Source organism: Theropithecus gelada, chromosome 15 (genome assembly GCF_003255815.1).
Source record: "Theropithecus gelada isolate Dixy chromosome 15, Tgel_1.0, whole genome shotgun sequence".
Taxonomy (NCBI): Eukaryota; Metazoa; Chordata; class Mammalia; order Primates; family Cercopithecidae; genus Theropithecus; species Theropithecus gelada.
Genome location: NC_037683.1, coordinates 29,340,587 through 29,355,343, shown reverse-complemented (window position 1 = coordinate 29,355,343; position 14,757 = coordinate 29,340,587). Strand labels below are relative to the sequence as shown.

Sequence of the window (14,757 nt, the reverse complement as noted above, 5' to 3'; positions counted from 1 at the left end):
TCAGTCTATGTGTGACTTTATAAGTGAAGAGAGTTTCTTGAAGGCAGCATATAGTTTGGTCTTGTTTTTTTTAATTCCTTCAGCCACTCTAAGCCTTTTATTTGGAAAATTGAGACCATTTACATTCAGTGTTACTATTAAGTAAAGACTTACTACTGCCATGTTGTTGCCCATTTTCTGATTGTTTTAAGACTCCTTTCTTTCCTACTGTATTCTTTTGTGGTTATTTTCTCTGGTAATATGTTTTAATTTGGTGTTTTTTATTTTTAGTGAATATATTGTAGGTTTTTGGGCTGTGGTTACCAGGAGGGTTACAAAAAACATTGTATAGATTTAAAAAGTTATTTTAAAGAGATAATATTTTAGATTACAAAGAAAGGAATAGAAACAAAGACAAACACACATACACACAAAATGCTACATTTTGACTAAGTTGTCTGGATTTACATATTTTAATATTACATCTCTTAACAGGTTGCTATCGCTATTGTTTTTGATTGGGCTTCATACTAGAGTTATGAGTGCTTACACACTACAATTATTGTAACAGAGTATTCTCAGTATTCTAGAGAATTCTTAAAATTAAGTATTCATGTACTTAATTTTACCAGTGAATAACTAAAGAAAAGTTTTCTTTTCGTATGTTAATTTTTTTTTTTCCCTTTCAGATTGTAGTACCCCTTTTAGCATTTACTGTAAGATGATGGGTCTGATGGGGGTGAATTCTCTGAACTTTAGTTGTTTGGGAAAGACTATTTCTCCTTCATATTCAAAAGGTAATTTTGCTAGATACAATGTTCTTGGACGACTTTTTTTTCTTTGAGCACTTTGAATATGTTGTTCCACTCCCTCCTGTCTGTATGGTTTTTCATTGAAAAGTCTGTTACCATAGAATTGGAGGTCCTTTATACGTTATTTGCTTCTTTTCTCTTGCTGCTTTTGAGATTCTCTCTTTGTCCTTGACCTTTGAGGGTTTGGTTATTATATACCTTGGGGTAGTCTTATTTGGGTTGAATCTCTTGGGTATTATCAGACCTTCCCGTACTGGAGATTTACATCTTTCTCAAGCTTTGGAAAATTTTGTATTATTTCTTTCTACCCCCTGCCTTTGCTCAGCTCCCTTTTGAATATCAAGAATACTTAGATTTGGTTTTTGAGGTAATTTTCTGTATCTTGTAGGCAGTCTTTGTTCTTTCACTTTCTTTTTTCTTTTTTCTCCTCTGACTGTATTTTCAAATAGCTGGTCTTTGATATCACTGATTCTTCCCTCTGGTTGTTCCATTCAGATGTTGAGAGCCTCTAATGAGTTGTTCAGCTCAGCAAATGTATTTCTCAGTTCCAAAATTTGTTTGAGTTTTTAAAGTTAACTTTAAAAATTTAAAAAATTCTCTTTGTTAAATTTCTCCAACAAATTTCTGAATTGCTTTTCTGTATTATTTTAGAGATCACTGAATTTCCTTAAAACTGCTCTTTTGTATTTTTGGTCAGAGAGCTCACAAATGACTTTCTCGTTAGGGTCAGTCACTGGATTTTTGCTTTGTCTTTTTGCAAAGGTCACATTTCCCTGTTCAGTGTTGTTTCTTGTGGATATATGTCTATGTCTTTGCACTGAAGGATTGGTTATTTATTCCAGCTTCCTCTGTTCAACTTGTCTTGGTTTTTATTGGATATATTTTCTTAGCAAATCTTCACTAATATTGCCTTTTTCTTGGCTATAGGTGGTATCTTAAGCCCAGGTTTGCCTTGCCTCTAGCGAATAGTCAGGGCACTGTCTTCTCCAAATGGGAGAGTCTGAAAAACATTATCCCAACAGTGACAGAAGTCTGGCTAGAGGTTCGAGCCCAAGGGACCTGTGGCACAAATTAGCTGCTGTGAATCGGCTCCTTTGCCTGGAAAGGCTGGGGAAGGTAGCCCCTTCTCCCCTCTTTGTCTCTCCTTTCAGGCAGTCATGATGCTTTCCATGGGTTAAAGAAAGAAAAGTCTCCTGCCAGGGAATCCAAGATGGAGGGAAAGCTAGTTGACTATTCCACTCTCACTTTTTCCAGCATAGAAACCATTAGTTGGGGGAAGATTTTCCATGTGGTTGTTGTCAGGCAGAATGGGCAGGGTGGGGCATCATGGATGTGGAAGTTGGATTCTCCTACCACCTGCTTGAAGTTTTTTCACTTCTCTGTGTCCCTAGGATCTGTCTCATCCTCATATTTGAGATGTGAGTTGTTGCTAGTGAAAATCTTGGCACTGTATATTCATTTTTGGTTTCCTGTATGAGCAGTGAAGCCAGCTTGCTTCTGTGCCACCATTTTAAACCATAAGTATGATTACTGCTTTTACTGTAAACTTTAACAAACTATTTGACTCTCTACACTATATGCATATGCAACTTTATTTATTTTATTTTTATTACTTATTATTATTATTTTTTGAGATGGAGTTTCACTCTTCTTGCCCAGGCTGGAGGGCAATGGTGTGAGCTCGGCTCACTGCAACCTCCACCTCCCAGGTTCAAGTGATTCACCTGCCTCAGCCTCCCAAATAGCTGGGATTACAGGTACCCGCCACTACGCTCAGCTAATTTTGTATTTTTGGTACAGACAGGGTTTCACCATGTTGGCCAGGCTGGTTTTCAATGCCTGACCTCAGGTGATCCACCCGCCTTGGTCTTCCAAAGTGCTGGAATTACAGGCATGAGCTACTGTGCCTGGCCTAACTTTATTTTTTAAAATAAAAATAAAAGCTACATTTATATTTGCTTGTATGTTCCCATGATATCTAGAGGGATGCTTAACAGTTTCATGTATTAACAAATAATATGCGAACATTGTAGAAAAAATAGTAAATATCAATAAACCAACAACCATAAAAGAAAACCAGCAACTGTTTTATGTTTTAAAGATATGTGTTTTGAAATTATAATTTAGTAATTATTTATAATTCTTATAAGACATAGCATATTTACAAATCCAAAAATATACTATGTTGCTTTTGATTTAGACAATAAGACCAAAGTATCTACAAATCTGGCAGTAATTGATATAATTCAAAGAAAATAAATAAAATTGAAAATCTAAATTTATAAAGTGATGTCTGGTGACACAGGACACCTGAGGAAATACAGGATATGGCATTTGGGAAATTCAAGCATATTTTCTCTCAGTCAATAGTTGATTCTAGCCAATAGTAGCTTCTAGTTTGCCACATTTATAATAGCTATGTTTGTGTAACCCATTCGTTTTTACAAGCCATCTCTTTAAATATACTCACATAAACTTACATATATTAGTTTATCCCCACAAAATTATTTAAAAATAGAAGAATAAATAATAGAAATAAATTAGAGAAGAAAACTTAAAATCATAAAAATTTTCTTTTTCTCCAGACAGGGTCTCACTCTGTTACCCAAGCTGGAGTGCAGTGGCATGATCATGACTTACTACAGCCTTGAATGCCTGGGTTCAAGCACTCTTCCCACCTCAGCCTTACAAGTAGCTAGGACTACAGGAGTGCCACCACATCTGGCTAATTTTTAAAAATCTTTTTGTGGAGATAAGGTCTTGCTATGTTGCCCAGGCTGGTCTCAAACTCCTGGCCTCAAGTGATGTTCCACTTTTTAAGAGTAGACTTGGACTCAAAATTCAAGTCTTCTGACTCCAAATTCAGGCTCTTTCTATTACATCATGCTCTCAAGTTTTAGTCCTTAATCTCTGTATCTCTTCCAACTATAAGAGGAATTTCTCTCTCTATATATATATCATCACACAGCTATTTGCCATTGCTGAAATTTTTATACATAATTTATATATCTACATAAAAATAACAGTAAAAAAATCAAATTATTTTTCATGTTGAAGCTATAGCATTTCTTAAATGACAGTAATAATTACATAATAGAACCTTAAGTTCTATAATTTAAAAAAAGAATAGGCTGTTATACATACAACAAAGGCAATCCTCAGCAAGTTTTTACATGGTTGAAAGAATTCAACACCCTCTAGTAAGATGAGACATTTGGAATCAAGTTTGAATAAAATATACTTTTATTTTATTTTATTTTATTTTTTTGAGATGCAGTCTCGCAATCTTGGCTCACTGTAACTTCCACCCCCTGGGTTCAAGTGATTCTCCTGCCTGAACCTCCTGAGTAGCGGGATTACAGGTGCTGCCACCATGCCTGGCTAATTTTTGTATTTTGAGTAGAGACAGGGTTCCACCATTTTGGCCAAGCTGGTCTCAAACTCTTGACCTCAGGTGATCTACCCACCTTGGCCTCCCGAAGTGCTGGGATTACAGGCATAGTAAGCCACTGTGCCAGGCCTACTTTTAATTATTTTTGACAGTAGGTTTGTAAAACTGAGTATATTTCCTAACTTAATGCTGGAACTATTCCATCTCCACTTTGAATCTTGTTTTTGCATAAATCGGATGAGATTAAAATATTTATTATGTTTTAAAAACTAAAATATAATAATCACTTCATAATATAGTAATTTAATATTACACTGGATTGCTATATCATGGGATCTGTAAAAGATGCCAATATCATTATAGCAGTATGTTGAAGGCATACTATGATCAAATCGCTGCAGGTTGTTTTGAGGCCCAGACAACTTAAACTCCAAAAATAACCCAACTTACAAAGAGGATTAATATGAATGAGGAAAGTACTGCCCTAATATGGTAAAACTTAGAGTTATGCAGGTGGATCTTTAATAAAAAATTTTTCATTCAAATCAAACAAAAAAACTCACTTAAATGAATATGTGTATATCAGTAAGAAATGTCTCACAACAATATAAAATAAATGTTTTACCTTGGTTCTGTTTTTGAAGTGCTGAATATTTTTCTAAACAACTGACAGGGGTAAAGACTTCATTGTAGTCCATGTGGGTGTATAAACTGACCTCCTCTACTTCAATTTGGGAGTCTGGATTTGAACTTGGAACAACTTCCTCAAATTCACAATTAATCTGGGTCACCATTCTTGTAATTGTTTTTCTGTGACAGTATAAAATTACTAATGTTATGTATGTCCTGTTTTAAAACACTTTTATTAGTAAATAATATATGTCCACTGTGGAAAAAATTATCGAATTCCAACAGACACAGAGAAGAAACATCTATATTCCCATCATTCAAGATGAATATAAAAATTGTGTAAATTTCTCAATTAAAAGAATCTTTAAACAATAGTGGACTAATGACAATAGTATTCTATAACCTGTTCTTTTCTGTAAAAAAATGAAGCATGAACACATTTACATGTCAATCTATATACATTCACCTAATATTTGAATGGATAAATAGGGTATCAGCAAATCATAATTTATTCAACCAATTCTCTATTGTTGGAAATTTAAGTTCATTATAATTGTTTGCTATTATGAGCAACAATGCAAAGAACATCTATATGCACTGATAATCTCAAATATATTTCTTAAAAACAGAAATGATGAAGTTAAAAGTATACAGATTTTTAGGTTTTGCCACACATGGCCAAACTACCCTTGTGCTGGATATTCAGTGTCTGTTCCTCAATAAAATTACCCAGCCTTTTATGTTCTGTTCCGTAACCTGGGAAGCTAACCTCTATGAACTAACCAAGCTTCCTTGTCCTCTGGCTTCTGGTTGGGTTCAGCCATGGAAAGTACTGGCAGAAGATCAAAGGTGAGAGAGACAGGCTGCAATATCATTCCTCCCAAATCCTTCTCTGTTGGGCCACAGTTTGGAATTGGCTGCACTCTTCCACCAAAATTTACATCTTCTGTCAGACAGCCCTGCTCCTGTAGTCCCTACTAGGTTGGTAACTGCCCAGGCACCTTGTTCCTTCAATCTTAGGGTGGTAACAACTTTGTAACTGCCCAGCGGGTTCACCTTGCCCGCTGCCTAGACAAAGCCAATTTATCAAGACAGAGGAATTACAATGGATAGAGACGCAGAGCCGGCTGTGTGGGAGATCAGTGTTTTATTATTACTCAAACCAGTCTCCCTGAGCATTTGTGGATCAGAGTTTTTCAAGATAATTTGGCAGGTAAGGGCTTGGGAAGTGGAGAGTGCTGACTGGTCAGGTTGGAGATGGAAATATAGGGGGTGAGTGAGGTTTTCTTGGGGTCTTCTGCTCCTGTGTGGGATCGCAGAACTGGTTGAGCCAGATTACCAGCTAGGTGGTATCAGCTGAACTGTAGACTGCAGGGTCTGCAAAATATCTCAAGCCCTGATCCTGGGTTTTACAATAGTGATGTTATCCTGAGGATCAATTTGGAGACAGTCAGACTCTTGCAGCCAGAGGCCGCATGACCCCTAAACCAAAATTTCTAATCTCATAGTGAATTTGTTAGTCCTACAAAGGCAGCCTGGCCCCCCAGGCAAAAAGTGGGTCTTTTCAGGAAAGGGCTATTATCAATTTTGTTTCAGAGTCAAATCATACACTAAATTCCTTCCCAAGGTTAGTTCATCCTACACCCAGGAATGAACAAGGACAGCTTAAAAGTTACAGGCAGGATGGAATCAGTTAGGTCTGATCTCTTTCACTGTCATAATTTCCTCAGTTACAGTTTTTGTGAAGGCAGTTTCAACTTCCTACTGTTGCTAGTCCTGAGGACATCTTTTTGGCTCTTTTAACCTTGCCCTTACCTGTTTCCTGATTGATACAGGTTTATCTGTATCATACCATTAGAATGGCTGGCATTACAAGAGATCTTCCAATAGATAAATATATTATTGGCAACTTAGTTATACATCCTAATATACGTTTTTCCTGATATCCTGGAATATTTCAGCCCTAATAATTCTCTTGTACAGACTGAAAGAACCAAAATCAATGTAACTCTCCAATTGGAGAAAAGACCAATTGTGTCATATCTTAAAATCACAGGCGGAGAAAGCTTTAGAATTTATCCTGTACTCTAAGAAAATACAAGGTAGAAGAAAAAATATTTTAACTCTTCCATGTCCGTATTATTCATTAAGATCATTGGTTCCTATGTGGATCATTATATACTTAACTTAGTGCTTACATAGGTGCTGTCTTTTTAAAATAAATGTTACTGACAGGGTCAGCACTGTATAACAATAATTCGTACTACAGTTTTGAGACTACCTAGTAAATTTTCTTTCCGTAGATATAAAAGATCTGTGAAGATCAGTGTTTCCCAGCTCTCCTCATCTACCTCCCTGTCCAATATATTTATTCCCTTTTCACTGGTGCCTCCTCCTTTGCATAACCTGTAGACATTGGTCTTCCCCAGGTTTCTACTCTAGATTATCTTTGCTTTCCTTCTATATCATTCTTTTTGAGTAAGTTCATCTACTCCTATTTATTTATTTGCAAACTTAACAAAACTATTTATTGAGTGTCTGCAATGTGCTAACACCATTCTAGATACTGGGAATGGGGTGTTAAACCAAACAAAGTTCTTTCTTTCATGGAGCTTATCTGCTAACAGGAAGATAGACAAATAAGTATATGACATAATTTCAGGTGGTAAAAAAATGTTATGAATGGGCTGGGCACAGTGGCTCACACCTGTAATCCCAGCACTTTGAGAGGCTGAGGTGGGTGCATCACCTGAGGTCAGGAGTTCGAGACCATCCTGATCAACATGGTGAAACTCCGTCTCAACTAAAAATACAAAAAAACTAGCTGGGTGTGGTAGTGGGTGCCTGTAATCTCAGCTCCTCGGGAGGCTGAGGCAGGAGAATCACTTAAATCACTGGGAGGTGGAGGTTGTAGTGAACTGAGATCACGCCACTGCACTCCAGCCTAGGTGACAGAGAGAAACTCTGTCTCAAAAAAAAAAAAAAAAAAAAAAGAGAGAGAGAGAGAGATAAAGCACAGATACGTGTGACAACATGGATAAACCCTGAAAACACTATATTAAGTAAAAGAAACCAATCACAATAAAAGCACATATTGTATGATTCCACTTATGTGAAATATCTAGAATAGGCAAATCAATAGACAGAAAGTAGATTCTGATTCAGTTAGTCCATTTTGGAGCCTGAGATTCTGCATTTCCAATCTATTTCTAGGTGGTATTGACACTGCCAGTCCAAAGGCCTGCTTTGAGTAACAAGATGCGAGATGATCTCTAAGATCTTTTTTTACCTTATGAAACAATAATTTAGTTTTCACCAAACTAGCCTAATTATTGCCTTTGCTAAATACTTATTGCATATTCCCGTGTGTATGCCTGGAGACATGCTGTTTCCTCTGCCCAAAATGCTTTCTCTCAAGTTAATTTCTCCTTGATTGGCCAGCCCAAGCTCAATTCCTACTTCTGTGAAGCTGACCTCTCCCAGTTACAAATGCACAGCTCTACCAATGTAACTCATAAGGTGAAAAGAGATCTTAGAGATCGTCTCGCATCTTGTTACTCAAGGTAGGTCTTTGGACTGGCAGCATCAATACCACCTAGAAATAGATTAGAAATGCAGAATCTCAGGCTCCAAAACAGACTAACCGAACCAGAACCTACATTTTAATAAGATCCTCAGGGGATTCATATGTACAGTAAAGTTTGAGAAGAACTGATCCATCATCATCATACTGATAAAATGAGGGTCACAGGTAAAATGACCAGCAAAGTAGTTAGCACTTGACTTTTCCAGTCAAGGCTTAAAAGCTACATATTTTAATTCATAGTGCAGAGCTTTTTTCACTATACCTTTCCGTTTCCTCACTGCTAGGAGTTTACTCATATGATACATACTTCTAATTGACTATATGCCTTGTAACAGATTTTATGTTGGTCATCCTATATTATCATTTAATTCTTACATTGTTAATTTTTTCTATGTTTATCTATTATTTTCCTAACCTGATTTTAAATTCCTAGATGACAGAGATGGTATATTGGGCTTCACTGTATCCAGAGTCTAGACACCTTTCAGTGTTTTTTTGTTTCTTTTAAGCACAACTAAGGAAAATTTAAATTACAGAAACTTGAAAATGTGAATAATAACAAAATCTTTCCTAGGTCAGATCAGCATTCTGTGCATGAAGTGAAGCAAAAGAGTAAATTATTAAATTGCACCAAAATCTCTACTTTATGTCTACCTTTACAATGTAGAACAGGTTAGATGTTCTTCCTCATATTATGCTCTAGGTTCCTATCTCTGTCATTGTACTTTGCACATTGTATTGTAATTATTTCTTTATAAAACTCTATTCCTTGTTTTCTTGTGTTCTTTGAAGGTTAAGACTATGTCTTATTCATTTTTGTATCTTGTATCTAATATATAGGATGATAATGAATATTTGATGAATGCTTAAATAATAAATAATGTTTTGACCAAATATATTACAAAATAGCCTTAAATCTGAATTTATAATATAGGAGAAAAAAAGACTAATTTTAATATAACAGACTTTCTATAGCTACTTTCTACAGAAAGTTCACTAATTGATAAACTAATGGAAAGTTTACTAATTAAAAAAGAAGATATAAGTCACCCTTATTAACCACTCCTTTGTGGTTCAAATTAGGACCTTTTCTTCAGATAAAAGAAGAAAATCCATGAAGAAATAAAGGAAGAGATTTTCCCTATTTAAGTATCTGGAGAACTTAGTGTTTATCTTCTTCTAGATGTAAAAGAGAAATTTGAGATTAAGGATACATACTTCTCAAGGAAATCCTCCACAAAGAAACTTGCTTTCCATTGGTCCAAGACTGAGGTATCTGTCATTCCCGGAACTGAAACAGCTGAGACTAAAAAGAATAATGGTAAACATTAATCTCTAGAATTTTCTTTTATACTTAATTCAAGAAAGTCAAACATTCACCTTTTACATTATAATTTATTTGTTCACAAATGTATTTTTTGCCAAAGTGATACCTGATTCCAAATATTTAAATAGTCATCCTCATTATCATCAACCTACCCCCGCCCCTCAATCAACTACAGTTAGAACAATATCACATGAACATGTCACCTTCATTTTATAGACTCTCTTTTGCTTATACAGCACTACTATTCCAAATAGTCCTTTTCAACTGCTCATGCTATACCTCATGAAGCTTCTATTAACCCTTCCAGCTCAAGCTGATACATTCTCCTTGAAGGGCCATAATATTGTCTGTAACACTTGGGGACCCAACCGTATACAGTCCTATATTTAAAATTGTAGGTGGCATGCAGTGGCTCATGCCTGTAATCCCAGCTCTTTGGGAGGCTGAGGCAGGCGGATCACTTGAGGCCAGGAGTTCGAGACCAGCCTGGCCAACATGGCAAAACCCCATCTCTACTAAAATTACAAAAATTAGCCGGCGTGGTAGTGCATGCCTCTAGTCCCAACTACTTGGAAGGCTGAGGCAGGAGAATACCTTGAACCTGAGAAACACAGGTTGCAGTGAGCAGAGATCATACCACTGCACTCCAGCCTGGGCACCTGGGTGACAGGTGCTGTAAATAAATAAATAAATAAATAAATAAATAAATTTGTATGTGTATATAGCTTATCTCCCAAACTAGACCCTTGGTTCCTTAAGGAGAAAGACCATGTCATATACTACTGTCAGAATATGCAACTGAGTGTTCTCCCTACCACCATGTTACTTCTTACTAGTTTTGTTATCTTTAACAAATCATTTAACATCTAAGCCTGTGCCTCATTGAAAAATATGAAAAAAAAATACAAAAGTTTAGTGGTACTTTGGGAGGCCGAGGCGGGTGGATCACAAGGTCAGGAGATTGAGACCATCCTGGCTAACACGGTGAAACCCCGTCTCTACTAAAAAAACAAAAAATTTAGCTGGGTGTGGGGTGGGCGCCTGTAGTCCCAGCTCCTGGAGAGGCTGAGGCAGGAGAATGGCGTGAACCTGGAAAGCAGATGCAGTGAGCCGAGATCACACCACTGCACTCCAGCCTGGGAGACAGAGTGAGACTCCACATCAAAATAAAAAAAAGAAAAAAGTTTAGTGGTTAAGAGTACAGGTTCTGGAAACACTCTGCCTAGATTTTAATCGTTGGACTGCTACTTATTAACTATATGATATTGGATAAATATCTGAACCTTTTTGCACCTCCGTTTTTTGTTTTGTTTTGTTTTGTTTTAATGTACAAACTAGGAAGAATAGACTTTTCAGAGTGTTGTTGTAAAGATTAAATGTAATGTGGCGTAATGTGGCATGCAAATTGCTTAGAATAGTTTAGGTTCCATAGCCAGTCCCATAACCATTGCTTTCAAAGACTCTTGATTCTCTTGCCTCTCTTTCTCTTCTACCAACTTAGGACAACCCCTACTCTACACTTTCTGTGTATGTACACTAAAACAGTTGAAAATTACTGGAAAAAAAAATCACCCAGCCATGCTAAAGGAACTCATTCCAAATTACGACCGTAAATTTCAAATGGCCACCCAACATTGACAGATGATAATAGTATACCCCTTAATAAAACTGGCTTTCTTGACCACAGATGAGGTTAAAAAAAAAAAAAAGAAAGAAAGAAACAAAAACAAAACTGGCTTTCTTGCTCTTTAAGACAGCTAATTCACACATTACCCCTTCAAATCTTTAGTGTTCATTCCATTATCCACTTTCAGTGTATGACCTTACCTTCACATAGAAAACTGATACAGAGAACTACCTCATTTTCCACCACCAATTCTACCAACTTACTGGCATAAGTACCTACAAACCCTATCTTCCTATCTACACAGGGGAAGAATTATTTTAGTTCCTACTGAATACTAACTTCTCTAACGGTGCTCTTGATCTTATCCCCTTTTACTCTTGTTATCCTTTTTCTTTCCTGCATTGTCTTATTCTCTTTCTACCAAAATTGTTTCCATTGGCAAACATTTTACAGTCTCTCTCATCATGTATTGTTTAAAAACCACACATCAAAAACAAAAAAGAATAACTCTTTACTCCACTTCTCCCATAAGTTAGTCCATCATTTAAAAATTTTTCTTCATAGCAAAATTCCCCCAAATATTCAAATTCACTCTCACACTTTCCCACTTCCCATTATCTTCTCAACATACTCCAATCATATTCCAATATATTCCTATCACACTCCAAATATATTCCAATCATATTAATAACCAATATTCCAGGGAAACCACTCTTGTCAAAGTCATCAATGACCTTCATTTAGTCAAGCTAATGGTCAACTCACTATCCTCAGATAACTTGAGCTTTTAACACGAGCCCAATGCATTGGACTACTACTTCCTTCTTGAAGCACTTTCTTCTTTAGAATTTGATGCCAGAATCATTTGATTTTCCTGTCTTGCTTCTTAGGTAACTCCTTTTACATCAGACTTTTAACTGTTGGAGTGTTCCAGGGCTCTGTCCTAGGCCTTCTAATCTATTTATACTCATGCTCTCAGTGACTTCATCTAATTTCACAGGTTTATGTGTAATTTGCATATTGAAAACTCTGATTTGAAACTCCAGCTTGTGAAGCAGGTTCACTGTGTACTGATTACCAACTTGTCTGAGTATGGTGAGACAGAATACCCATACACAGGAAGTTACATGAAGTAGATGTATTACTTACAGATAGGTAACAAGGGACAACAGAAGCCTAGGATTCATTGTGAACTGGTCCCGTAAGTCTCAGGAAAGTTGCCCAGGGCAAATGAAGTCTTCATGTGCCACAATTGCACAGCAGCTGAAGAACCCCAGAAAGCAGTCCACCTGGGTTTGATGTTCTGAGGTCAAAGGACATGCTGAGCTAAAGAACTGAAGGACAGAGCGTAGGCTGTTCTGGCCAGCTCCTCCTTTATCTCCGAATGTTACATTCCCAGCACATTTTATAGTTATTCTTAAGAACGTCAAGTGAGAAAAGGAGGCCAAGGCCACCCAGAGAACTGTCCTGAGCAGCTGCGCTCAAGATTAATATAACCAATTGCCTTCTTAATGATTCCATTTAGATGCCTAATAATCTGGCCAGAGCAGAGTTATTGACTCTGGCCACAAATTGGCTTCTCTATAAGCCTTTCTCTATTTTAGAAAATGGCACTGTCATCTACCTGGTTTCTCAGGTCAAAAACCTAGAAGAAAATCTTCATTATTCTATTTTGTAACACCCTCACTGTTGACAATTGTAAAATAAGCTAGATTTTAAGCACATCTCACATCTCCATTACTATAAGCCTTGTCCAAGACACTATAATATTTTATCCAGAGTTTAGATTCTGGGCTACTAAAATAGCTTCCTGATAGATTTCCCTGTCTCTAGTCTTGACTCCTAATCTCCACCCTTTCTATCCTCCAGACAATCATAACTATCTTTCTACAGCATAAATCAGGTTATATCATTCCCTTTCTTAAAATTGTCCAGTGACTTTCCATATCCACAATTGCCTTAGTCAGTCTACACTACTATAACAAAAATATCATAGACTGGGTGGCTCAAACAACAAACATTCATTTCTCACAGCTTTGGAGGCTGGGAATTCCAAGATTAAGGCACCAGAAGATTCAGTGTCTAGTGAGGGCCCACTTCCTGGTTCATGTGTGGCTGTCTTCTTACTGGCCTCACATGGCAGAAAAGTCAAGGGAGCTCTTTGGGGTCTCTTTTATTAGAGTACTAATCCCTTTCATGAGGACTCCATCCTAGTCATCTCCCAAAGGCCCCACCTTCAAATATAAATTTGGGGGGACACAGTCAGTCTATTGCAGCTGTAATAAAAAATAAATAAATAAACAAATAAACTCCCTGTTATGGCCTACAAAGCCTTATTCAGAAATTGCCTACTTCTCAGTCCGTTTTTCATTACCCAGTCACAATAGCTTAATTTTCTGGTCCTTACACACATCAAGTTCATTCTTGAGTCAGGAACTTTGCATTTGCTTGAAAGACTTTTCCCCCATATTTTTCATGTTGCTTTCTCACCATTCAGGTCTCAACTCAAATGTCCTCCTCTTCAGAGAGACATTTCCCTAACCATCTTAGGAAACAGCACTCCCTACTCCCGCAATTTCATATCACTTAGCATTACTGTCTCTTCTCTATATATTTATCAATATCAGATACTAGTTTACATATTTAATGGTTTTATTGCTGTATCCTCCTTACCAGTCTAAAACCTACTGAGAACAGAGACTACTTCTATGTCTTTTAAGTAACTGTATCCTTAGTACTTATAACAGTGTTTGGTACATAATATATACCAAGTAAATGCTGTTGACTGACTTGACTCCTTCAAGGAGGCTACTTCTTTACTATTCCATGACTTGATACAAACAAAAAACTATTTTGTACATATATGCTTAAAAATAATTTTATATTCGGTGTGCCATTACAACTTGAAGTAGGCCTCAGATAGTCAAGAAAAAATAATAAAACAAATGTTTACAATGTTAGACTATTTTAAGTCTTCATCATCTACATATCTTTTATTTGGTTTATTCATATCAAATATAAGCTTTCCAATTCCTTATTTAGTTACCTAGATTCTGTAATAAAAATACTACGTTGTTAACTTCTTGGAATTCTGACATGAATAGATGCAATGAAATTAGTAAAGCATTACATATTCTTAATAATTTGCTGTGCTAAACTCTGAAATGGCTTTTAAAGCATATTTTTAAGAAATGAAAACAAACATACCTCTTGTCCATGGCCTCCTAAATTTATTATCAGTAACTGCTACATGGTAACTTTCATCTTGATATAAACATGAAGGGATTCGAAGCAATAAAGCATCTCTGTAAAACTTCTTTCTAACTACATTCTGTGGAAGAAAGAAAGATTAGAAAATCTTTTAACATATACTATTTATCTATCAATATTCAGAATATATTAAAA

The 14,757-nt window shown here is 36.4% G+C and overlaps 1 protein-coding gene across 1 annotated transcript in view; it reads right to left on the bottom strand.

Moving 5' to 3' along the window:
- Window positions 1-14,757, bottom strand: part of C15H9orf84 (chromosome 15 C9orf84 homolog) — a 106,569-nt gene that overhangs the window by 84,291 nt on the left and 7,521 nt on the right. The window contains exons 2-4 of the mRNA XM_025359850.1: window positions 14,560-14,683; window positions 9,617-9,704; window positions 4,808-4,992 (exon numbers count right to left, since the gene is read on the bottom strand). Coding sequence (XP_025215635.1) covers window positions 4,808-4,992; window positions 9,617-9,681 — 250 coding nt within the window. The 5' untranslated portion in view covers window positions 9,682-9,704; window positions 14,560-14,683. The remainder of the gene's footprint in view (window positions 1-4,807; window positions 4,993-9,616; window positions 9,705-14,559; window positions 14,684-14,757) is intronic.